The sequence below is a fragment of the Dryobates pubescens genome, chromosome 16 (genome assembly GCF_014839835.1).
Source record: "Dryobates pubescens isolate bDryPub1 chromosome 16, bDryPub1.pri, whole genome shotgun sequence".
Lineage (NCBI taxonomy): Eukaryota > Metazoa > Chordata > Aves > Piciformes > Picidae > Dryobates > Dryobates pubescens.
This window is the reverse complement of record NC_071627.1, coordinates 21,331,729-21,356,556: the sequence shown is the minus strand read 5'-3', so window position 1 is coordinate 21,356,556 and position 24,828 is coordinate 21,331,729. Positions and strand designations below refer to the sequence as shown.

General features: G+C 48.1%; 1 protein-coding gene across 1 annotated transcript in view; it reads right to left on the bottom strand.

Moving 5' to 3' along the window:
* The window catches only part of GLRA1 (glycine receptor alpha 1), a 45,480-nt gene extending 31,573 nt beyond the window's left edge, over positions 1-13,907 (bottom strand). The window contains exon 1 of the mRNA XM_009910693.2: positions 12,964-13,907. Within this exon, the coding sequence (XP_009908995.2) occupies positions 12,964-13,019 (56 nt within the window). The 5' untranslated portion in view covers positions 13,020-13,907. The remainder of the gene's footprint in view (positions 1-12,963) is intronic.
* Positions 13,908-24,828: the final 10,921 nt, after the last annotated feature.

Sequence of the window (24,828 nt, the reverse complement as noted above, 5' to 3'; positions counted from 1 at the left end):
AAACTCTCTCTGCAAAGTGTGGAAGGCTCAGCTCCCTCTCAAGATGAACTGGTGCAACCTCAGTGGCTCAAGAGAACAGCCCTGGGTCTGTTCCTCTGGCTGGGCTCCCTACAGGCTGGGGAAACAGAAGGTACCTGAACATTTCCCCTGGCTCAGTGCTGCTCAGCAAAGGGTTCTGAAGTGGTTGGTTTAGTTTAGAAACAATACAAGCCAGGAAGCTCTCTGCAACCACCTGCAAGGAGGTTGTAGCCAGGTGGGGGTTGGTCTCTTCTCCCAGGCACCCAGCACCAGAACAAGAGGACACAGTCTCAAGCTGCACCAGGGGAGGTTTAGGCTGGAGGTGAGGAGAAAGTTCTTCCCAGAAAGAGTAATTGGCCACTGGAATGTGCTGCCCAGGGAGGTAGTAGAGTCCCTGTCCCTGGAGGTGTTCAAAAAGGGATTGGATGTGACACTTGGAGCCGTGGTTCAGTTGTTATGAGGTGTTAGGTATTAGGTAATAGGTTGGACTTGATGATCTCTGAGGTCTTTTCCAAACTTATTGATTCCATGATGTGTTGGGAGCAGTGTTCAGGTGACATTTGTCCTTCAGTGTGATGTGTTCTGTAAGCAGGTATCCCAGGGGGGAGGAGTATCCATCAGGCCTCTGAGGTGACCACTATAACTGTTTTCCCTGTTACCTTTCAAAGCCAGTCTAGAGCAGTGTGGGGTCCTGGGGACACAGGACAATTCATCAGGTTAGTTTATGGATTCCAGCAGGCTGGAGGAGTCGTAGTCACAGAGACTGGTTGGGCACAGAAAGGCACTGTGCTGTCCATGGTTAACCAGTGTTGCCCAGGGTAACTCTCCCTCTGCTCTTCCTGAACCATCTCCTATGGTCTCTGAGTCGATGCTTTTGGGCACGGGGGCCCCTGAACAGAGACTAGAGCTCAGCAAAGCCCAGCCTGTATTCAGACTCTGCTGATGCTGGGGCTGCCTGGCTCCACGTTGTTGTCAGCAGCTGGGGAGAGGGAGGAAAGACCAAGGAAAAGGGGCAGCCCTAAACTCTGTACCCAGTCTGTGATTTCTGACTGCACATCAGCACGTTATCTGGAGGGAAATGCTGCCAGATGCTAGCCTGGGGAGGCTTGGCAGAGGATGCAAGCAGGCTTTTTTTTTTTGAATGATTAGATTTGCTATCAAAATGAATAGCACAATCAATATTGATATGCAATTCAATTAAGAAGGATGAAACTCATTGTCTACATGTTTTTCTTTGTCAAATGTCTGAATTCCTGGCCTGCAGCAGTAGAGGTGGACAGGATAAAAGCAGAAGGGGGATATGTGTGGGGAGAAGAGGTCCCCAACACTGTATGTTTGGCCTGGCATGGTGCAGGGGAAAAGGAGCTCTGGGATGTGCTGGTTGCACAGCACTGATTGCAATCCATGTGGTCACGCTCAGCTGCTGGCAATTGCAGTTCCTGCAGCGTGGATGTGGGGTGTGCTACAGGGGGGAATTTGCAAAGCTGGATGCTCAGAGGTGGGAAGGAAATTGGGAGCTGGCTGTTTTCCTTCACTCAGCTGCGAGCTTCTGCAGCAGAGACATGGAGCAGAGCTGGGTGTTGGGGTGGGACTGGAAACCAGGCATGTACAGCGAGAGGTGAAACAGGGAATTGGAGAACCTGGGAGAAGGAGACTTGACTGAGAAAGAAATGGGCAAGGAGCTGCCCTTCATGGCAGGAGGAGGGGGACAGGAAAGAAAAAGTAGGCTTGTTGAATGTTGCTGTCTGTCCTGGAGGCTTGTGCTCTGCTGCTGTGAGTTGTGTAAACCAGTTCTACCTTTTGCACCAGAAGCAGCTGCATTGCAGTAGTCACAGGATGTAATCAGTTAAAGTTTAAACCCAAAGGATCACAAACCGCTCTCAAAGGCCCCGCACAGCACAGCTTCCTCCTACTTCCTGTGGCTGTACAGGAGGAGAGGATCTGGGAGGCACTTTTCCACGGGCCTCAGAGAATTAACCCTCTGTTGTTATTCCCATCCAGGGAAAGCTGCAACTTTACTGGAGTGAGAAAAGCCTTCAGACTGCAGTATCCTGATGTCTCTGTGTTCCACTACCACGTTCCTGCAGCCCGTGGCTCCTACGCCATATGGCGAAACACCCTGTCCAGAGCTATAAAACATCCCAATTACACTGATTAACTCTATGGAAAGACACCAGCACTTGGAAAAATTGCTGACACGGCCTGGACAGAGCAATAAGGAAATAATAAATGGCTGGATCTTGAGCTGGGGAAGAAGGAGAGTTCTGCACACTGTGGGAAGAGCACAGGTAGAGCAACAAATTGCAGGGGACTAGTGCCCAGCTGCATGGAAGGTCCCTGCTCTTACAAGGACTGCTGTTCAAACCCTCCTGTGTCCTGTGGTCACTCCTGCTTGCTGCATATTAACAGAAAAATAATGGCTTCAACTCAGCTTTGAGCCACAGACGTTCTCCAGTGACAGTCTCCACTAGTGCCTCTTCCAGAAGCATCTGCAGCTCCTGGAGCACAAATCGTGGCTTCCTGGAGATGTTCTGATGCTAAGCCGCTGAGACAGGTTTGGAAACGTAACTCAAACAGCAGAGAAGCACAAGTCAACGATCAGGTTTTAATCACTTGTGAAAAGAACCCCCCCCCAGCAAACCCCAGCGCTGACTCTTGCAGCTGCAGATACCGAAGTTTGTTCTCTTTAAAAAGAAAAGCTATCATTGCTATCATTGTGTGTGGGGGGGGTTGTTGTTGTTGTTGAAAAACCAAACAAAGGGGAAGAAAAGAAACCCCTGCAAAGACAAAAGCTTCAGACACACTGAATATTCCCTTTAAAGTCAGGGGGGTTGCCAGTCAGGTGTTTAAAGTTAGGCATGAACGCAGTAAATAAAGGGGTAAAACATCTTTACAAGACAAAGGCTTTGCAGCGATCTCTTCACTGATGTGCTTCTGCCTTAGCGTTTGGACAGCGAGAGCTGTTGGTGGGAACCTCAATTGACGTCAGAAGGGGTTTTTAGATCACAGCCCAGACGAGTGTCAGAGCGTTACGAGCAATCACCGGCGCTCTGCTATCTATAGCTCTGCAGTCGCTCGCTCGGGCGCGGCGGCGGCAGCGGTTCAAATAGCTTCCCAGGGCAGCTTTCGGGGGGGGGGGGGGGGGGGGGGCGCAAATTAGCCTTAGTTTAAGGATTTATGCTGCTCATTAAGGTTGGCTAAGAAAATTCTAACTGCTTGCTTCTTTCTCCCTTCTTTATTTTAATTTCCCTCTTTATTTTTTCAGAGGTGGTATGAAGAGAGAGATCAAAAGAGATAAAACACCCAGGGGTGCAGAGCGGTGGAGGGGTTGTAGCTTCTGAAATGGTTTGCTTCTGATCCTTTGGGGGGGGGGGAGGGGGGGAGGGGAAAAAGCCTTCCTGAGCTAACAGCCATAACCTGCCCCCCAAAAATTGTGGGGCTCATATGGGGTTGCTTAGCCTGGAGAAGAGGAGGCGCAGAGGAGATCTTATTGCTCTCTACAACTACCAGAAGGGATTTTGTTGCCAGGTGGCAGTTGGTCTCTTCTCTCAGGCAAGCAGCACCAGAACAAGAGGACACAGACTCAAGCTGTGCCAGGGGAGGTTTGGGCTGGATGTTAGGAAGAAATTCTTCCCAGAAAGAGAGATTGGCCATTGGAATGTGCTGCTCAGGGAGGTGGTGGAGTCACCATCCCTGGAGGTGTTTAGGAAGAGACTGGATGGGGTGCTTGGTGCCATGGTTTAGTTGAGCAGATGGTGCTGGATGGTAGGTTGGGCTCAATAATCTGGAAGGTCTATTCTGTTCTGTTCTATTCTATTCTACACCTGGGGCTTGCTGACCTGAGTGTTTTCACAGAGTCACAGAATTTCAGAGGCTGGAAGGGACCTTGAAATTTCATCCAGTCCAACCCCACTGTCAGAGCAGGAACACCTACACCAGGTCACACAGGAACTCATCCAGGTGGGTTTTGAGTATCTCCAGTGAGGAAGACTCCACAGCCTCCCTGGGCAGCCTGTTCCAGTGCTCTGTCACCCTCACAGGGTAAAAATTTTTCCTCTTATTTAGGTGAAACTTCCTATGGCTCAACTTCCACCACTGCCCCTTGTGCTGCCACTGGGCACCACCGAGCAGAGCCTGGCTCCAGCCTCTCGGGACTCACCCTGCACATATGTCTGAACATTGATGAGGTCACCTCTCAGTCTCCTCCTCTCCAAGCTAAAGAGCCCTCAGCTCCCTCAGTCTCTCCTTGTATGGAAGATGTTCCATTCCCTTAATCATCCTTGTGGCTCTGTGCTGGACTCTTTCAAGTAGCTCACTGTCTTTCTTCAACTGAGGGCCCCAGAACTGGACAGTTCTGTGCTGTGTGAAATGAGTTCTGTGGCAAGAGAGCTCATTTTGATTTTTTTCTGGGCTAATTAGCTGTTGGCATTGCAACACAAATACCCTGCTGGAGATGAATGTCCCCTCTGTGCTGTCTGTGATTCCTGGTGTGATTTAGCAATTTATTCACCAACTCTAATGAAACAAATGGCTAAGCTCTGGGTCCCCTGCCCAGGCAAGCTCTTTGCCTCCCCACCCTGGCTGCCCTCTGAGTTTGGTTTCTTCAGCTCCCTGAAAAAGAAAACCCCAACAGCAACCCATCCTTTCAACCCTGGCAGTGCTGTGTTGGTGCAGGAGAACAGGTTGTGTTTGATGAGGCTTGTACTTTGTCAACTATGCTGCTGGGAGATGATTTCCAAGCCATAGCTCTGTGTCAGAGTGTGATGGATGGGGCTGGAAGATGCTTGCAGTTCTCAGGCACATGGCATGGCAGGAGGGGTGGGATGCAAAGGGCTTGCTTTGTAAGTCAGATTTTTGAGGGCTGTGGTGCAGGGAAAAAAAATTTGTCTGTGTGTGTGGATGTGCCAGGAACTATTGCCCTGCTTAGCAGCGCTCCCAGAGCACTGGGAGTGAACAAGAAGCAAGACTATAAAGCTACCCCATGAAAAGTCACTTGTTGTTGTTGTTGTTTGGTTTGGTTTTTTGGTCCATGGCCTGTCTTTGCAGCTCTTACAAGCTAAGAGAAGGCTGCCTCACCCAGGAGTTCATCTCCCTTCCCTGCTCCCATTTGTCATCTATGTAGTGCATATATGCTGTAAGTACAGCTCAACCCATCTTGCACAGGGGCTCTTGGCACCAGCAAGGACAGCTGGACCTAAGGATTTCTTTCTAAATGGTGCTGAGAAGAGCAGCCCCTTGTGTGCTTCAGGTTTTATGCCTCCTCCATAAGAGAGAGGAGGAGGGACCTTTGCTTGAGTCTTTATACAAAGCATCTACTTGCACCAGCTGAAATCATAGGCTCACAGGATGTTAGGGGTTGGAAGGAGCCTCCAAAGATCATCAAGTCCAACCCCCCTGCCAGAGCAGGACCATAGGATCCAGCATAGGTCTCACAGGAACACATCCAGGTGGGTCTTGAAAGTCTCCAGAGAAGGAGACTCCACAAGCCCTCTGGGGAGCCTGTTGCAGTGCTCTGTAAGCCTCACAGTGAAGAAGTTCCTCCTCCTGCTAAGGTGGAACCTCCTGTGCTGTAGTTTCCATCCATTGCCCCTTGTCCTGTCACAGGGTGCAAGTGAGCAGCGGCTGTCCCCTCCCTCTTGACCCCCCAGCCCTCAGCTATTGAGAAACACTTCAAACGAAAGAAAAGAAACGGCACAGCTGAGAAGCCATGAATTGAGTTGGGATTTTTTCCTGTATGATTCCTGGCTCAGCTGAACTTTGCTGCCGAGCCAGGCACACGATAGCAGGCTGCCCCACCATTGAGCCTAGCTCTGCTGCTATTGATTGATTGATCGCTGTGTCTGCAGGGGCTGGGGGGGGACAGGATCTGCGTTCTGGGCGAGTGGCTGTGGGGGCCGGGCATGGCTGGCGGGGCAGGCTCTTGGGGGGAGCTGCTGTCAGCAGCTTTCGTCTGCAGGCGGCGTGTGGGATGATTGATTGCACTGCAAGCTCTGCTGCTCCATGCATGCGACACTCCTGCTCTTGCCAACCTCTGGGCAGCTTTTTCCCCTCTTCACTCACCCGCTCTGTAAAGAGACACTGATGAAAACAAGAGAATTCCCTAGATGGCTGCTAAGGCAAAGGTTTTGCCTTCAGTTTTATTCACACCCCCCCCTCCCCCCATTTTTCCTCCTGGTGGGCTGTGAGCCACGAAGGAAGGATGGAGAGGGAGGAATCAAAAGGAAACCAGGTGCAAAAGTGTGTGTCTCAAAAACCCACACTTCATGGGGCTTGGTAAATGAAGATTTCTCTTGCTTTTCTTAGCTGGCACTTAGATCCAGCAGAGATGTATTTACAGGATGCCAACTGTGTCTATGTACCAGCCAGATGTGGTGCAGTCCCCAAATCAGCAGCTTACCATGGTGCATTATGTGGATGAAATAATTGTCTGCATAATGGGGAGTGCTCAGTGTGTGTCAGCGATGAGTGCATCTGTCTCTATCTATTTCTGTTCTCTGCAGGCCCCCTCTGTACTTTGGCCCTGCCAAGGGAGGACAAAAACTACAGCTCTGTTTTTCTCGGCTTCTGTGCATCAGCCTCTTGAAGTCTCGGGAGAGCTTTAGGAGCAGCTTGGAGGTGTGTTAGCTGATTTATGGCACCAGTGGGATCAAAGCCTGCAGCCCTCCAGGACCAGATCATCTAGAGCAAATCAGCAGTTTCCCAAGAGCTTAAGGGAACGACACCATTTCACACTAACCAATCATCTTGGCTAACAAATACCAATGCAAGCCACCTCCCTCCCCTCCAGGGAAATTCTTTCTGATCTCTGGTTTTGTAAACATAAATGTAAGCTGTTTGGATACTTTGGGGGAAGGGTGAGAGTGACAAGAGATTCATATGTTTGGTAATTATTGAGGGGACACACACACAATATTTTTTTGCCTCTCTAAGGGAAACTGACCTGCTGAATTAGCAGTATTTCATTATGCTGTGTGGGATGCAGAAGTTGCTCTTTTCTGGGCTGTGCAAAAGGGTCTAGAAGTCAGCAGCCACACAACTTAGTGTTGAGTTGTCTGGTCGTGGCTGCTAATGATCCTCCCAGTATCTTGCACTGGAGTATCAGGAGGAATTGCTTCTCTTTCTGTTTTCCCCTCCCTCTGTGTCTCTCTTCCACCTGCCTCCTTCCCTCCCTGCCTCCTTCCCTCCCTGCCTCCTTCCCTCCCTGCCTCCTTCCCTCCCTCCCTGCCTCCCTCCCTGCCTTCTGTCCTCCCTGCCTTCCTCCCTGCCTTCCTTCCCCATCATTTATCCCAAAGTTGTTGGTGGTTGGTTTTTTATTGACTCAAACCACGGCAGATTTAGATTGGCTATGAAAAGGAAAATACTTCCCCGTGAGGATGGTGAGACACTGGAGCAGGCTTCCCAAAGAGCTTGTGGGTGCTCCATCCCTGGAATTGTTCAAGCCAGGCTGAATAGAACCTTGAGCAACCTGGTCTAGTGGAAGATGTCCCTGCCCATGGTGATGGGGAATGGAACTAGATGATCTCTAAGGTCCTTTCCAACCTAAACTGTTCTATGAGGGTATGCTGGAATTAAAGTTTTAGCATGGGAAGGAATATGGTGAGCCTTTTTTTCTTGAAGGATCTGAGGTGCACATGTGTGCCTATGCTTCAGCAGACTAGAAATTGTTGTGCTCTTGCTGATGGGTAAAGGTCACTAGAAAGTATGCAAGGTAATGATAGCAAAAGGGTAATTTACTGGAAATAGTGAAAGCCTGATTTAATGTGCCACAACAGCAAGAGCTGATACAGGCAAATAACCCAGAGAGAAGTCAAAATGCATCATCAGCCTGTCTGCTGTCTTGATACCAGTCATTTTGGGATTCCCAGAGAAGCTCCAGGTTGTAGGAAAGGAGCAAGTGAAACACAGAGAATAGAATAGAATAGAATAGAATAGAATAGAATAGAATAGAATAGAATAGAATAGAATAGAATAGAATAGAATTAACCAGGTTGGAAAAGATCTTTGAGATCATCAAGTCCAACCTACCACCCAACACCATCTAATCAACTAAACCATGGCACCAAGAGCCCCATCCAGTCTCTTCCTAAACACCTCCAGTGATGGGGACTCCACCACCTCCCTGGGCAGCACATTCCCAATGGCCAATCTCTCCTTCTATGAAGAGCTTGTTCCTAGCATCCAGCCTAAACCAGATCATTGGAATGATCTGACACATTTAAATGCTGTGGGTTTGATTTGGATGCTGTGATTTTAAAGCACAATTTACTATTTCCTTTTTACCCCTCCCCTTGTCTTTCTTTGGTGCCTAAATAGGAATCATATTCACTAGGTGGTCTGACCACCTCTTCTTCTCAGTCCTGAAGTTTGGAGGAGCCCTTTTAACCTGCATGCTGGGATGAAATGAGAACAGATTTCTCTGCTGTGATGAATGATCACTGGCTGGGGCTGGGATAATAAGGTAATTTAATTTTGGACATTGATTAACACCTTAATTCAGATGTTGGGATCTTTTTCTCTCCAGGTCAGCTCCTGAGGATTGGGTGAAATTAAATTCACCAGCCAACAAAGAAAGGGTTTGCCTGAGACCAGGGGAACTGCTGTTGCTTACAAGCTATTTCCTTTTTGTTTTTGACTTGAATCACTTGATCAACAGCAGAATGAACTTCTTGGCCTTTAGTCTGGGCAATTAAATCTGAGACACTGGGAGTCAGAGGGCCCTTTGCTGCTGACTTACTTCATACATAGGGGAGGAGAGGAATAGGGGGTAGGAACAAATTAACATCCCTGAGCTCTTGTCCTTGAATTTTATGGGAGAAGAGGAATATGGGGGGGTAGGAGCAAATTAAGATGCCTAAATCCTTGTTCTTGAAGAAAGTCTCTGGAGGCAACTCATGTGATGTAACACAGCTGTGTAGAGAGGAAGGTTAAGAATAGACTGTGTTAGAAAATGTTTAGTGTACTTTATGTTGATTTGTCTTAATTGCCTAAAATGCAAGGGAATTGTCATGGATGGATGGATGGATGGAAGTGTGCTTCTACTGAGGTGACACCAGATTTAATCTCTCTCTGCTGAATGTTTATAAGGGTTTCTAGGGAGGATTGTCTACCTCACCACATATTTTTGAATACATAACCCCTTCAGCAGGGTCTCTAAAGGCATTATTACAGGTTGCAGGCTAAGAGTGTCCTTACAGCCCCCTAGTCCAAGCCTTTGCTAAATCATTTGTATTTCGTGGAGGAGCAGACAGACCCAGCTGAGACACAACAGGTCATAAGGCACAACTTCCAGTAGATTTTGGTTAGCATGAGGAAAATAACTGCTGAGAATAATCTGCCACGTTGCTTAGCTTGTGGCTCTGGAAGTGTCTGGTTGACAGTTTGCTCACAGGTACTGCTGTAATGCTGTCTAGCACCGCAGAGCTATAGCAGAAGGTTTGGAGATAACATGCACATTATTTTCCTTTTCCCTCCCCTGCCTTTTTCCCTTGTTCTATTTCCAAGGGGGCTGAAATCAGCAGCTCTCCAATCACTGGCTTGTCAAGGCTGTTTTGGGAAAGAGGTGTCTGTCTTTCCACAAAGTGAAGAGGCCTCATAGTCACATTGGCATCTTCTTATTGTTTCCAAAAAACTGGAATGGAAGAGCTCTGCTATTGACAGGAGTGACAATAAAAATGCCAGAGCAATCCAATAGGGTCTGAGGCTGGCAGCAGCATTAAGTCTGTGAATCACTTGGAGCAGCAGCCTTGACTCACTCCTGCTAGCTGACAGATTGCTGTTCAGGAGGGGCCAACTCTGATCTTGATTCAGTGAAGGTCATGCTGTTGATTCCTGACTTCTAGAAGTGCAGTGAGGACAAAAAGCAGGCCCAAACAATTCCAAAGCCTCACAGGACGGTGTCCAGTTGGGTGAGTGAGTCACCACTTTATTTCCCAACTTGCACCCCCAGGCTTCTGCAGTGGTGTTTCTGGACCACTACAGTTATTAAAATGTGGAGGTACCACAGAAAGTCCTGGCAAGATCATCACAGGGCACAGGTAGCATTTTGTTCTGCATGAAGTAATTCTCAGCTGAAGGAGAGCAGGAACACACAGTGTGCAGGGTTAGACTTTGGGACAGTGTTTGCATGTGTCCCCACAGATGGAAGCAGGATGTCTGGAAGTCCCTGTGCAAATATTGTCCAGTCTGGTTTTATTTTCAGGAAACAGCACTTTTGCCTTACAAAGTGCTGTGTAAGTCAAGGCTGGTCAAGCAGACTGTCAGAAGACTCTTCCTCTCCCACTCCAAGCCAGTCTCCATCCCTGCCTCTGTCCAGGTTCTCAGCAAATGTCTTAGTCACAGCCAAGTGACTGCAGTCTGAGAAGGCAGGTAGCAAAATGGGAAGTGCTCTCCCACAAAGGAGGGCATGTCAGAATGAGCTGCTTTTTGCACATTCCTTCTAAAACACCCCAACTGTAACAGCAACAAAGATCACATTGGCAGTACCGTGTTTGCATTCACACACCAGCTGCTCCTCCCTCCCACAGGGTCTTGTTTTTTAAAAGGCTGGTGAAGGACATTTTTGTCAGACAAGAGGTCTACTCTGCTCTTATTTCCTAGGTTGGCTGGATCTAGTTTTCCTTTGGAGCTTTCCATTCCTTTGGTTTCATGGATTCTCTTTGCAGAACATTTTCAACAGGCTGGTGGTAAAGCGTCGTACCCCCTGGAACACAAAGCAATGCCTACTCCTGTGGTGGGTTGTTGGCTTATCAACTTGTGGGTGTTCTAAACACTGTGTGCAGGAGCAAGTGGCATACTACAGTTGTGAATGACTCTTAATGAATAAACTTCACTTACTGAAGCTGAAATAGCAAAGCTATTCCTGGCTCAGAAAGGCTGGTAGATTTTTTTTTGGCCTGTAATAAATTGAACACAACATAATGTGGGAAGGGAGGAAAAGAACCCAAACTAAACCAAATAATCCAAGCCCAAAACATTGCTTAGAGTCAATTCTGAGCAGGAGTTACTGATGGTTTTTATTCTTCTTTGGGAAAGGACTGCAGTGTATAAACCAATTTGGTTTCAGGGTTGATCTCTCTGTATTTGGATTAAGGCATCTTCAAGTGTTCACAAATGGTAATTTCAGGCAAACCAGACTTCCAGAAATATCTTTTTGCATGCAGTCTGGCTTCATCATACACAGCACACATGCAGGTACGTGTAGAGGATTTCTAACAGCATAAACATTCACTTTAGAACCTGAAGGGATCAGTTTGCCAAGGTTTGAATGTCCAGGACCTTAACTGGTGTGCTGAGAATCTCTAAGTGCTCGCATACGGAGTGTGGTGCAAAGTGTGCATCAGAGGAGCAGCAAGACAAACATTCATCAGTTTCACTTGCAGCTGAAGGGAGAGCTGGCTAGGGGCTTTATTGCCAGGGCTGTAGGAAGCTCTACCCTGGAAATGTTCTTTAAATTATTTCCCTTTTTTTTTGGCTTTCTAGGTGATTTATGGCCATCATTCCAGAGCATTTGTGGCATTTAATCTTGGAATGTTTTATCTCTGTGCTTCAGTATTGTTTATCTGAAGAGTTTGGTGCACGTACATACGCTTCCTGTCAGTCCACCCCTCTGTTTTGTGCAGTGCTGCCATATACTTGTGACTAAAGCAGATGGGAAAGGCTGGCTCTGAAGTATTGGGTGGTCAGCGTTGCTCTGGAGTATGGGGGATTTGAATTATTTCTAGAGCTTCTTTCTTGATTTACCTAACAGAGAAATGTCAAATGCTTTGAGTTCATGTTACAAATCCTGCTGTCTTTGATTTTTCTGTAGAATGACAGAAAAAAAGAGGGGGATATCCCAATTTTTATGCCTGGAAAGACTCCAATGTATAAAAGGGAAGAGACCACTAGCTAGGAAAGTCTGGCTAGCATCGCTAGGTCTGCTGCTGTGATTTGAAAATGGTAAGTATTATACCAGTGATGTGGAGGTAATTAATGTCTGTCCTTTCACAGTAAACTCCAGGATGAGACTTCAGTAATAACAGAGAAATACTTCTGCATGAGCCATGCAACCAAAGCAAGTTCAGATCGTGAAAGGAGCTTTGCTGGGGTTTGTATTTCATCTATTCCTTGCTACAGCAGGCTGCATTGTTCATGCAAATACAGAAGAGCTGCTGCTGCCAATATTTATTGGTTTGTTGTTCTTGTCCATCTAGTAAAAGCACTGCAAAGAGACACCAACCAGAAACAATTCTTCAAGTCCTGAAACTGTTCCTTCGCCTAGCTCAGCCTTAATGAGAAACTGAACCTAGCTGAAGCAGAGTCCAAACACAGCTACGTGGCAATGGATATAACTGAAAAAAAGCTCCTCCCATCCCCTTTGGCTTTCACTCAGATTCTGCAAGGAAAGAATGTTGAAAACGACATGAAAGGCAAAGAAGTTGGAGAGGAAGGAGGTTGTTGCTTTGCTTTCACTCGCTTTAGACATAGCAAGCTGAGGAGTCAGGGTTGGGCCTCCCTGAAAAGCAGTCCCAGAGTTTCTTGAGATAACATGGCTAAGCAGTGAAAGCATCCTGTGGAACTCGCCTTAATCTGCAATCTGAGGACGGGGAGGGGGCGAGGTGGGATTATTTACCCGGGCAAATTCAAGTGCAGCGTTCCCAGCCGCCACTAGTTGTCACTTTGCAACCAGCCGGGGTCGGTGTTTTCAGCACTGCGGTTAGCGAGATTGCGGTGCTAATTAAACGGAGTAACTCCCAAAGCCGCGGAAAGTCCCGAGCCGGAGGCTGTGCGATCGCCAGCCTCGGGGAACCGAGAGGAGGCGAAAAGGCAGCTCGAGTAAGGCGGAAGGTCGCCGTCCTAAGGCTGAGGCTGTGCCTAGAGGCTGTGCCCCAAGCTCGGGGCGGGCAGGGCTGGCCAGCCCGGCAGCGCCCGCGGTTCGCACACTCCTCCCGTAAAGCCGAACCTTACCTGAAGAAAACGATCGTCTCCCACACGTAGACTCCGAGTGCGTTGACGTTGCACATTTTTCCAGCTCTCGCTGTTGTTGCTTTGGGTTGTTGTTTGGGTTTGGTGTTGGTTGTTTTTTTGTACTCCGTGAGGGGTGGGCCGGTGGGGTTGGCCAATAAAGTAATCCGGCACTTGGGGAGATTTGGTAGGGGAAGCGAGTTGCCCCTCCCGAGGCAGGCTGGGCAGGGAAGCGGCTGGCGGCGCTCCGCGGTCAGCACCCTGGACAGCGGCAGTGCGCGGTCAGTACCCTGGACAGCGGCGGCGCTCGGCGCTCCGCGGGCGCCTGCGGAGCGACCGGCGGCTCCGGTCCGGCGCTGCCTTGGCTCGTCCCTCCGCTCCGCTTCTCTCTTCTTCTGTCCTCTCTTCTCTTCGCCTGTGCCCCCGCCACCCGCCACTGCAGTGGTGCTCGGGGCCAGAGGACCACGGCTTCCCGCACTGAAATCTCCTTTCAGCGGGATCTCGCTCCGGACATCAGGCTGGCGAGAAGGGGAGACGCAGGGGTTGTACGTTTGCCATCGGGGTGGTGGGGGTAAGATGGGAGCCGGGGGACGACCCTCAACCACACAGGGCTTTAGCCTCCGCTGCTAGCCGGGGTGTCTTCCTAATTACATCCAGAGGAATTTGTCAGTGTGGAGCCGTGCTGCAGTCCCGGTTGTGTCGCTTTCCTGCCCGCCGTTTGGCTGATGTTGGTTCCCGCTTCCTGGGCTATTTTCCTCCCGAATAAGTTATTGCTCCTGTAGGGAAGGTGTCCCATTGCTCAGGGCTAGAGCGGAGGGGAGCAAAGGGGAAGTTTCTTGGGAAGCACTCCCATTGTGCTCAGAAAGAAAGTGGCTCAGTGTCCTCCTAATGCATCTCATTTCCCCTCTGCCCTCTCTCCCCTGCTAGGACTCGCCAGATCTTGGGAGTTTCTTGCTGCATTAATTTACTAAACTAAAAAAAAAAAAAAAAGAGAGAGAGAAGGGAAAAAAAAAAGAAAAGGAAAATAGGAGAGGGAGGTGGAGAAGAGGGAAGGCAGAGGGGAGGGGGCAACTCAGCCTCTCCACCATCCCAAGGCCCTCCTCTTAGCTGTGCTCATTGGTCTCGGGGCTGAAAAAACTACTCTAGGATGTGGTTGGATAAAGGCATGTTGTTCAGCGAGAGGATGTTAACCTTTAAAGCGCTGAGACGTTTTGGGTTATTTCAGTTTTTTTACCTCGAATCGCTGTCTTTTTAAGAAGTCTCTGAAACCGTCTGCCCTGACAGGGCAAGCGTAACGTGCCTTTAGTCTCCATCTCGTGGAAGATCTGCTTGGCTAACAGCTGCTATGTGTTGCTGTTGGCTTTTAAGGAACGTCTCTCTGTTGTGTTTCGGTGGTTTGGTTTTCTGATTATTTTTTTCCCCCCTTTTATCTTTATTTTAGTCGGTTATTGTTTATTTTTTTTCCCCCTTTCTTCTTCCCTTTTGCGTTCGGTTTTTTTGCAAAGAGATTTGGCAAACACCAGAGCCACCAAGGGCAGGGCAGGTAAGGAGCATTTAGCAGTTTCTTATCGCAGTTCCAGCTGTGCTCACAGGGTGCTGAGCGTGGTGGTCGGGGCAGGGAGGAATGGGCTCCTTAGTCACTTTGTCAGCATGCTCACTCTGCTCGGCTTCTCAGCAACTTCTGAGAACCGAAATGGATACTGAGCTCTTCTAAATAATCGAGGGTTTCTTTCTTCTCTCCCGTCCCGCTGTAATGTGATTTTTCTTCTTTCACTTCCCTTTTTGTTTGCTTGTAGTGTGCCTTGTAAAAATCCCCATGGCAAAGACAGAGTTGCTTTTAACCCCTTCTTAGCCGTTTTTAATCGGTCCAAAGGCTGCTCCTATCCCACACTGGGAGGGTGGAGGTGAAATGTGCTGCTCGCTCCACCACTCCTGTAGCCTCCCCAGGCAGGGAAATAACCAGATTATTTTTCCCCCCTCACTTTGGGTGGTATCTCAAAGGACTTGACTGCCATACTAAAATTCACCCGATTTTAGGTTTTTTTGATCTCCTGGTTTTATTTGATTTAAAGCAGTGTATTTACTTGGCTAAGCAGACAGAAATATCCTTTGGGTTATCATTGAAAAGGGAAGAAAGACCTGCTTGGCTTTCAGCCATTGATACAGAAGGAGTTTAATGTGATTTAGTCCAGCTAGTGGGTCTCAGTGTCTAGCTAGATTAATAACAGTCTCTGATTACAACTCATGGAGATTCCCAGGGTCGTGATTCCATGCGGCGTTTCCTGCCTGCTGCTTGCTGGCTCCTCCCTGGACTTCTCCCCTGATATTTATCCCCACATGAATGAGCTTCTGTCACTGTGATTTCCCAGCCCCCAGTGTGCTGACAGACCCAAGAAGGAGCTGCAAGTGTTAGTGCTAGCAGGACACATACAGCAGGAGAGAAATGCTATTTCCCTGCATTTTTACTGGGAAGCAGGACAAAGAGCAGGAGGCAGAATAATCTCTTGGCATCTGTGAGTTAAATGTAGAGGCTTGTCAGCCTTCTGAGTCCCTTAGAAATGGGCTCTGTGAGGGATATGACTGTCTTGTGTGACTTCTCCCTTGGTTATAAGTTTGATCTTCTTTACACCCAAGAAAGATGGATTTGCTTCCTTTTGTCCCCACTTGTGCTCCTTGCATTACATTGGCTTAGGGAAGCAGAGAGGCTGTGTCTAAGATCAAGAGTGTAGATGAATCTGTGCACATAGCACAAAGAAGCTTCACAGCTGAGCCTGTTGAAGGGTCTCAAACCTGCTTTTTTCCAGGGAAAGCATTTCTCCTCTTCTCTATCATCTACCCTGGTGGTGATGGGGACAAAGTGATTTGTATGGACCCAGGGGGTCTCTTCCAAGGGCAGTCAAAAATATCTACTTATTGGGAGAAAAAGAGGAGCATTATTTGCTCTGCATTTTGGGGAAAAGAGGCAAAACAAGCTTGCAACAGATGCTTGGAGCAGGTCTAGGCATCAAGATGATTTAGACCAGAAAGTAAAATCAGGATAAATGGGAGTTTAAGAACTGTGAGTTTTGCATAGCTTATCTGGGTGACCCCAAAGGCACCTGCACCCTCTGCATTAGGGGTTTTTGCTTTGATCAGAACTGAAATGTGTCCTGGGTAAAACTTTCCTTGCCTATTCTTTTTGTTGTTGTTGGCTTTATGTGGAGATATTTTTTCCCTCTGTACTGTATGCTATTTTGTCTCCTCCTGGTGCCAAGGCAGTTGTTTCTTGCTTGCCTCAGTACAGTGCTACTTGCATGTGTCAGATCTTGGTCAGGGTGGCTCCAGATCCCTGGAGTTTCCATCCTCTGATCTTGCCTACCAGTCCCCACTGAAAACCATCCATAAGGATATCTGTGGTGAAGTTACCCACCTTGGTTCTGTGCAATTCCTCTTTTAAGCTGCCTTTTGCTCTCTAAGGGCAGATGAACTGGAAATTAGGTCCAGAGATCTAATAATTGCTGGCAGTCATTTTGATTACCTTTGCTACGTGTCATCCTTGTCATCAGGTACTGATTGGCAGGTCTCCTCTCCCTGCATCTGTCCTGGCTTGCTCTTAGATTGGATTTTAGCTCTTAGACTGGGTTTTAGCTCTTGGCCTGGCTTTGCTTCAGTGTTTGGTGCTATTTTGTGAGGGTTTTCGTGCCAGTGCTCCTTATTTTTCAAGCCGAGTTCCAATGGTTTTGAAAGACATTTGTCTTTATCTGGTGGCACTTGTACAAATGACAGAGCTTAAGATCACTTATCATGATGTCAAATGAGGCTCTTAAAATTAGAATTACCTGCTGTTTGTTCTCTTTTTTCTTGGTGGTTTTTTTTTTTTACTAGTTTTGTTTCAAAACAGATGAGTCTGGTACTTGCTGTGGGTGAAGTTGTTTGGGATGATTTTATGTTGTCTTTCTGGGCTGTGAGGGTGAAAGACACCACCAAGAATGATGGTGGGAGTTGTTGGAGGAATGTAAGAGGTCAGTATTTACACCTGGAGCAGATCAGGACTTGAAAAGTTGTGGCTGGCAGTGGAATGTGGCTGGCAGTGGAATGTCTCTGGCACAACAACCAACAGAAGGGGTTGGATTCTTTGCAGCTCTAGGCTTACCTTGTTGGGAAGGAAGTTGCTGGGGCTGCAGGATTTGTCCTGAAGAAATTTGCTCTGTGATAGAGAGCTAAATCTTGACTCTGTTTTATCATCATGATCTCAGTACTGTCCTCACTGCAGGTGAATTTGATGTTTATCCTTCCTTATCCTTCTGATGGATGAGGACTCTCTAATGACTCAGTCCAGCCAGTGTAGCTGATGGGTTTTCTGTTACTATCCACTTGCTCTTTCATGCTTTAGATAGATAGACAACTAATTCCCTTTTTTTCCCCCTCTCTTTTCCCCTTTAATTTCCAGGCATCGCTGCTTTCTGATATTTTCTATATGAGATCTCAATCTTCAGTGATCTCATGGCTGGCTATTCTGCAAATGCTGATTACCAGAAACAGGCTATGACTGTAATCAGGAATAGGCCATTAGGTGGCTGGGAGGATGAGATGTAGCTGTGGAGGGAGATAAACACAGGGGTAAGACAAAGACTGTGAAATAACACTTTTGCCTTGGGCTTTCTGAGCATGACTAATGAAGTTAGAAGTGAGTTTTGCCAAGACAGTGAAGATTATGACCTTGAAGGGTACCTGGAAGCTGTGACTGCTCAAGAAGAAGAAGCTGCTACTCCATGTTGCTGGGCAGATATTTTACTGTCACAACGGCCACAGCATCCCTGAAAGCCAAAGACATATGGTCTGAACAAAGGGATGAGTTGAAGTCACAGTTAATTGCATAAAGCAATTGCCTTAAGATATTATCTCCTGGCTTCTCTCTCTCTCTCTCTCAAAGGCTCAGTCATTGCATCTGAAGTTTCCAAATATTAGTCCTCACCAAGTGGCAGGTAATAAACAGCAGAGAATAATTGAGTGATTGTTTCTTAATTACCAGTCAAAGGCTGGATTTGATCCACAACTGAGTCACTGACTTATAGCTATGTTTCAATGTCTTCTCTTGATTCCTTGCACGGTAGAAGCAGATGATGCTTTTTGGTAGGAAGGATCAGGTCAGACTACTCAGGGACTGCAGCAGGAGCCATGGGTAGCACTTAATAAAGTCATAATGGTTTTAATTTCTCTTTAGTGCTCACCTGAAATGTGGGACACCTGCAGAAAAGGGTCTGCATGCCTTCTAACTATGCCCTTTTCTTTCTTCTTTCTTTTCCTAGCTGTGTGAGTCAGGGACTGTCTGCTCCTCAGTCTGCCTTCATGCCTTTGAACAGTGCAAGTGCATTTCTCCTCTTCTCTCTGAAGAAAATGAATCTTTTCAGTGTTCCTGGTAGTCTGTGAGTTCATTTTGGTTTTGATAGTTGATAGAATCTCTTGAAGACAAGAGGAAGACAGAAAGTCTTGGAAATAGCTCTGGGACATATACACTAGGCTGAGAATTAACCTGAAGCCTCATTCATGACAGCAAGTTGCTTTCATTCTTGATTTGTAGACAAATTCTGAGTTTCTTTTGCTTGCCTTTTAAAAATGAAAAGTCTGATAACAAATTCATACATGGGAGTAAACTTCTTCAGTAGTCCTTGAGTACTGTGTCCTGTTGTGGGCCCCTCAATTTAAGAAGGATATTGAGACACTTGAATGTGTCCAGAGAAGGGCAACGAGGCTGGGGAGAGGTCTGGAGCACAGCCCTGTGAGGAGAGGCTGAGGGAGCTGGGGTTGCTTAGCCTGGAGAAGAGGAAGCTCAGGGGAGACCTTATTGCTGTCTACAACTACCTGAGAGGAGGTTGTAGCCAGGAGGGGGGTGGTCTCTTCTCCCAGGCAGCCAGCACCAGAACAAGAGGACACAGTCTCAAGCTGCACCAGGGGAAGTTTAGGCTGGAGGTGAGGAGAAAGTTCTTCACAGAGAGATTGGCCATTGGAATGTGCTGCCCAGGGAGGTGGTGGAGTCACCCTCCCTGGAGGTGCTCAAGACGGGACTGGATGTGGCACTTGGAGCCATGGTTTAGTTAGTCTTGAGGTGCTGGGTGATAGGCTGGACTTGATGATCTCTGAGGTCTTTTCCAGCCTTGTTGATTCTGTGATTCTGTGCTTCAAACTGGACATGGAGAGACACTGCCTTCCCCCCCCCCCCCTAATAAATGACAGCCTTTTCTGTGGAGAAGTGGCTAGCATAGCAGTGAAGTACACTCAGCATACCTTGGGAATACTAAATCCATTATTGTCAGTTTGTTCTTTGGAGAATGGCTAATGAGAAAACAGTGCCCCCAGAACTTGGCCCGTGCTTCACAAGCCAGGGATTCAAATTGCTACAGCAGCACTACTTGCCTTCTTGACACTGAGCAAATGGAAAACAAATCTTAAATTAAAATTAAGTCCAGGGAATTGTACAAAGGAGTCTGGAAAGCAGAGGCCTCCTCGGTTATTTTCCGTGCGCAGTAAGCAGTTTCTGTGCAAGATGCCTCAGTGAAATACAATGTTCCCAGGAACCTGAGAAACTGGGACGCTTGGTAGTGAGGACTGGCAAAATAACATCATCAAAAGTCCCTGCAGTCTTTTGTAAAGTTAAGTGTTTAGTCAGTTGTTTTGGTTTCCTTTGCTCTCCCCTTCTTCCTCTCCTCTCCCCTTCTTCCTCTCCTCTCCCCTTCTTCCTCTCCTCTCCCCTTCTTCCTCTCCTCTCCCCTTCTTCCTCTCCTCTCCCCTTCTTCCTCTCCTCTCCCCTTCTTCCTCTCCTCTCCCCTTCTTCCTCTCCTCTCCCCTTCTTCCTCTCCTCTCCCCTTCTTCCTCTCCTCTCCCCTTCTTCCTCTCCTCTCCCCTTCTTCCTCTCCTCTCCCCTTCTTCCTCTCCTCTCCCCTTCTTCCTCTCCTCTCCCCTTCTTCCTCTCCTCTCCCCTTCTTCCTCTCCTCTCCCCTTCTTCCTCTCCTCTCCCCTTCTTCCTCTCCTCTCCCCTTCTTCCTCTCCTCTCCCCTTCTTCCTCTCCTCTCCCCTTCTTCCTCTCCTCTCCCCTTCTTCCTCTCCTCTCCCCTTCTTCCTCTCCTCTCCCCTTCTTCCTCTCCTCTCCCCTTCTTCCTCTCCTCTCCCCTTCTTCCTCTCCTCTCCCCTTCTTCCTCTCCTCTCCCCTTCTTCCTCTCCTCTCCCCTTCTTCCTCTCCTCTCCCCTTCTTCCTCTCCTCTCCCCTTCTTCCTCTCCTCTCCCCTTCTTCCTCTCCTCTCCCCTTCTTCCTCTCCTCTCCCCTTCTTCCTCTCCTCTCCCCTTCTTCCTCTCCTCTCCCCTTCTTCCTCTCCTCTCCCCTTCTTCCTCTCCTCTCCCCTTCTTCCTCTCCTCTCCCCTTCTTCCTCTCCTCTCCCCTTCTTCCTCTCCTCTCTCCTTCTTCCTCTCCTCTCCCCTTCTTCCTCTCCTCTCCCCTTCTTCCTCTCCTCTCCCCTTCTTCCTCTCCTCTCCCCTTCTTCCTCTCCTCTCCCCTTCTTCCTCTCCTCTCCCCTTCCCTTTTTACTGAGAAGATATGCACATGAAAGAGAATTCACTGGAACTGATGCAAAGATTCATCTTATTCACATTTCCAAGAACTCTGGTGACAAGTTTGATGAATTCTGGTTTGATATGCAGTGGATCTCTGCAAAACAACCACTGGAGAGTTTTGCAGAGGAAATTCTGCAGCCCTTGCTGGCTAAGGTTCCAAGGCCACTAGGAACAGAGCTGAAGCTTTTGTGGTGTGGATGATTGATAATTTGGGGTGACATTCAGACCAAATGTAACTGTTGACAGTCTTTTACCCCAGTACCCCCAGGTCCCTTTCTTCCTGGCTGCTGTCCAGCCATTCTGACCCCAGCCTGTAGCACTGCTTGGGGTTGTTGTGGCCAATGTGTGGAAGGTTCCTCCCTTACATCATTCACTACAAAAAGTGCAGTTACATAAATTGTCCTTAACCTTCACACTCTTGGCCAATACATTTCTTGACAAGTAGATCAGGGGCTGTATTGATTTCTTATCACTGGCAACACAGCCCCTGTGGGTCTAGTGATATCTAATCTGTGACCACACACTCTTTAGAAGTGGTGTGAGGCTCCAGTGCCAGGATGACTTCCTGGCAGACTATATGTTTGCAGAAGGCCAAGTGAAGTGCTTCCTGTGGTGGGCTGAATTTCCCCCCACCACACATCAACTTTGCCAGACCAACTCAGCTGGAAGCAAATGGAGCTGTATTTACAAGCAACACCTACACTCTACAATGGAATGCAAGGAATATGTACAAAATACACAGGATTTACAATATGTACAGATATTTACCATTAATAAACAGCACAAGGACCCCCCTGGCCAAGGACCAGGCTTCTCCCTCCCTGCCTCTCCCCTTAGCCCCCTGTACAGAAGGGACAAGAGAAAGGAGCAGAGAAGTTAGACACAGCCAAAGCCAGCCAAAGCACGCGGATTATCTCTCCCAAGTGAAGCAAACCAGCCAGAGATCAGAAGAGAAAAAGGGAAGAATTGTTGTGGTACAGCTCCTCTTATTCTAGATATTTAGGAAAGATGTTGAGTTGCTGGAAGGTGTCCAGAGAAGGGCAACAAAGCTGGGGAGGGGTTTGGAGCACAGCCCTGTGAGGAGAGGCTGAGGGAGTTGGGGTTGCTTAGCCTGGGGAAGAGGAGGCTCAGGGGAGACCTTCTTGCTCTCTACAACTCCCTGAAGGGAAGTTGTAGCCAGCTGGGGGTTGGTCTCTTCTCCCAGGCAGCCAGCACCAGAACAAGAGGACACAGTCTCAAGCTGTGCCAGGGGAGGTTTAGGCTGGATGTTAGGAAGAAATTCTTCATGGTAAGAGAGATTGGCCATTGGAATGGGCTGCCCAGGGAGGTGGTGGAGTCCCCATCCCTGGAGGTGTTCAAAAAGGGATTGGATGTGGCACTTGAAGCCATGGTTCAGTTAGTCAGGAGGTGCTGGGTGATAGGTTGGAGTTGACGATCTCTGAGGCCTTTTCCAGCCTTATTGATTCTATGATGATTCTAATACCAGCCCAAGTCTTGCCAGAACTTCTCAGATGCTGAGCACCCTGCAGTTGTTGGAAATACTACCTTAGCTTTTCATTTTGTGAAGCCCATTGCTCCTGCCTTAGCAGCCCTACAGCGCTGCAGAAAATAGAACTTTCCTCCTCTGTGCCTGCCCAGTAAATGAAAGAAACCATCTGTTTGTTTTGAGGTGAGCAGGCAGCAGGCTGTGAGAGATGCCTGCATGGAGGCAGAGCTATTCACATCACCCTCTTTGCTGTTGTCATGGACTTGAGGAGAAATAAAACCCCAAACCCCGCCAAACCAAAATCAAACAAACAAAAGGAAACCAACCAGCCAAAAACCAAACCATAAGAGAAAGGGGGAAATAATGGGGTTGCATGCTTCCATTGCTTCATTTGTCTTGTGGATTCAATAGAGAGTGTGTGTGTGAGACACCAAGAAGAGGAACTCTCGAGATGAAAATGTTGACTGTGAGCAGCAGACTTAGTGAATCAGGAGCTGATAGCCAGTGAAGCTGAAGTGGCTCCTCAGTGTCCAAGTGTTGAGAGACTGAAGCACTTTCTTATGTGCCCCAATTCACTCACAGGGCCAATTAGCATCATTTAGCTTCTGGAGTGAAAGAATTTGCTGCCTTTTTTCCCCCCCCTCTTTTTCCTTGGCAATGGAAATATTAAGCTGTCAGACATCTAAAGGACAAAAAAGCCCTTTAGGATCCCTCTTCTTTTAATCAATAAAAAAAAGAGTCTCTCCCCCCCCATCCACCTTAATGAAGCTCTAAACAGAGGGGTATGCAACTGTTCCTGTTAATGATGTCAGTTGGCCAGGTGGCCAAGAAGGCCAAGGCATCCTGACCTGCGTCAGGAAGAGTGTGGCCAGCAGGAGTGGGGAAGTCATTCTGCCCCATACTCAGCACTGGTTAGGCCACACCTTGAATCCTGTGTCCAGTTCTGGGCCCTTCAATTTAAGAAGGATATTGAGACTCTTGAACATGTCCAGAGAAGGGCAAGGAGGATAGAGAGAGGTCTTGAGCACAGCCCTGTGAGGAGAGGCTGAGGGAGCTGGGGTTGCTTAGCCTGGAGAAGAGGAAGATCAGGGGAGACCTTCTTGCTGTCTACAACTACCTGAAGGGAGGCTGTAGCCAGGTGGGGGTTGGTCTCTTCTTCCAGGCACTCAGCACCAGAACAAGAGGACACAGTCTCAAGCTGTGCCAGGGAAAATTTAGGCTGGAGGTGAGGAGAAAGTTCTTCCCAGAAAGAGTAATTGGCCATTGGAATGTGCTGCCCAGGGAGGTGGTGGAGTCACCATCCCTGGAGGTGTTCAAAAAAGGATTGGATGTGGCATGGTTTAGTTGGTCATGAGGTGTTGGATGACAGGTTGGACTTGATGACCTCTGAGGTCTTTTCCAGCCTTATTGATTCTGTGATTCTATGATTGCACCAGAAGTGCTGACAGTGGGGCAGGTTTTCATGTTGCTTCAGCAGAAGGAAGGGCTTCTCACCCAGCTGAGATGCCTTCACCTTTATAAGCACTGCTGAGAGATAATGTGTCACTGCAGGCATCCCTCTGGAAGAGTGTGTTTCTTGCTTCAGTAGCACAGTCCTCTTGAATTGGCCAATTTAGTGGGTGCACTTTCAGGTTGTTTCACTCTTGAGCAGCAGCTCTGGCTTCTCGCTGCCATCCAAAGCAGACATTCCCCAGTAAGGCATCTGGAAAGATCTTTAGGCAAAAGACATTACTCAGCCATACTGTATTTCATTGTTTGAAACTGGGGCTCTGTGGACTTGCAGAAACTTACTTGAGCATCACTGACTTGAGCTGCTTGTTTGGCCTTTACTGAAACAGCCAGCTCTTACTCCTCTGCTTCAGGTAGAGCTAACAAAGGGCTGGGTTACCAGAGGCTTCCTGGCAACTCTGTCTGGAAATCCTAGTGGAGGTGAAAGGTGCCACCTGAAAAAATTCAGCTGGATAGTGCTGAGATGCTTACCTCACCCGAAATCCTTGCCTCAGGTGCAGTATCTCATGCCTCAAGTAAGAGACAGAGAAGAGAGATTTTAACACGTTTGCTAAGTAGCTTGTTATTGCCTTGGGCTACGTATTTGCAGCTTGCTGAGTTAAACCCTGTGACAGCTACAAGCCTCCTTTCATGACGTCTCTCAGTGTATTGTTTGCCTGGGGCTTGGGCAAAGCTTCCCCCACAGAGGAAACGGGAAGTTTGCTCAGTGTGCTCCATTTTCCACGTGTGATAGTCCTGATTGGGAAGCTGGGGAAGTGTATTAGTGTAAACTACTCACTGGGTTCAGCAAAGGGAATCTTTAATTGCTCCTTGTCCTGGTTTTGGCTTGGAGAGAGTTAATTTTCTTCCTAGTAGCTGTTTCAGTGCTGTGCTTTGGCTTCAGTGTGAGAACAAAGCTGATAACACAGGGATGCTTTAGCTGTTGCCAAGTAGTGCTCAGCCCAAGTGCAGGGTTTTAGTTTCCCAGGCCCTGCCAGTGAGCAGGTGCACAAGGAGCTGGGAGGGAGCACGGCCAGCACAGCTGACCCTAAGTAGCCAAAGGGATAAACTGGGGGGGAAGCTGTCTGGGAGGGGCCAGTCACTGCTCAGGAACTGGCTGGGCATTGGCTGTTAAACCACACCACTTGTCCTCTGCAAAACCTGAACGGAGGGAATGCTCCTCCTCGATGAAAACTTGTACCTGCTCTACTTGATCATAGCTCTTGATAAGACCCCGTCTCTAAATGATTGCTGCCATTAATCCATGGAACCTCTTGATTTTCCTGAGATGTTTAGCACCTTCCTCTTAC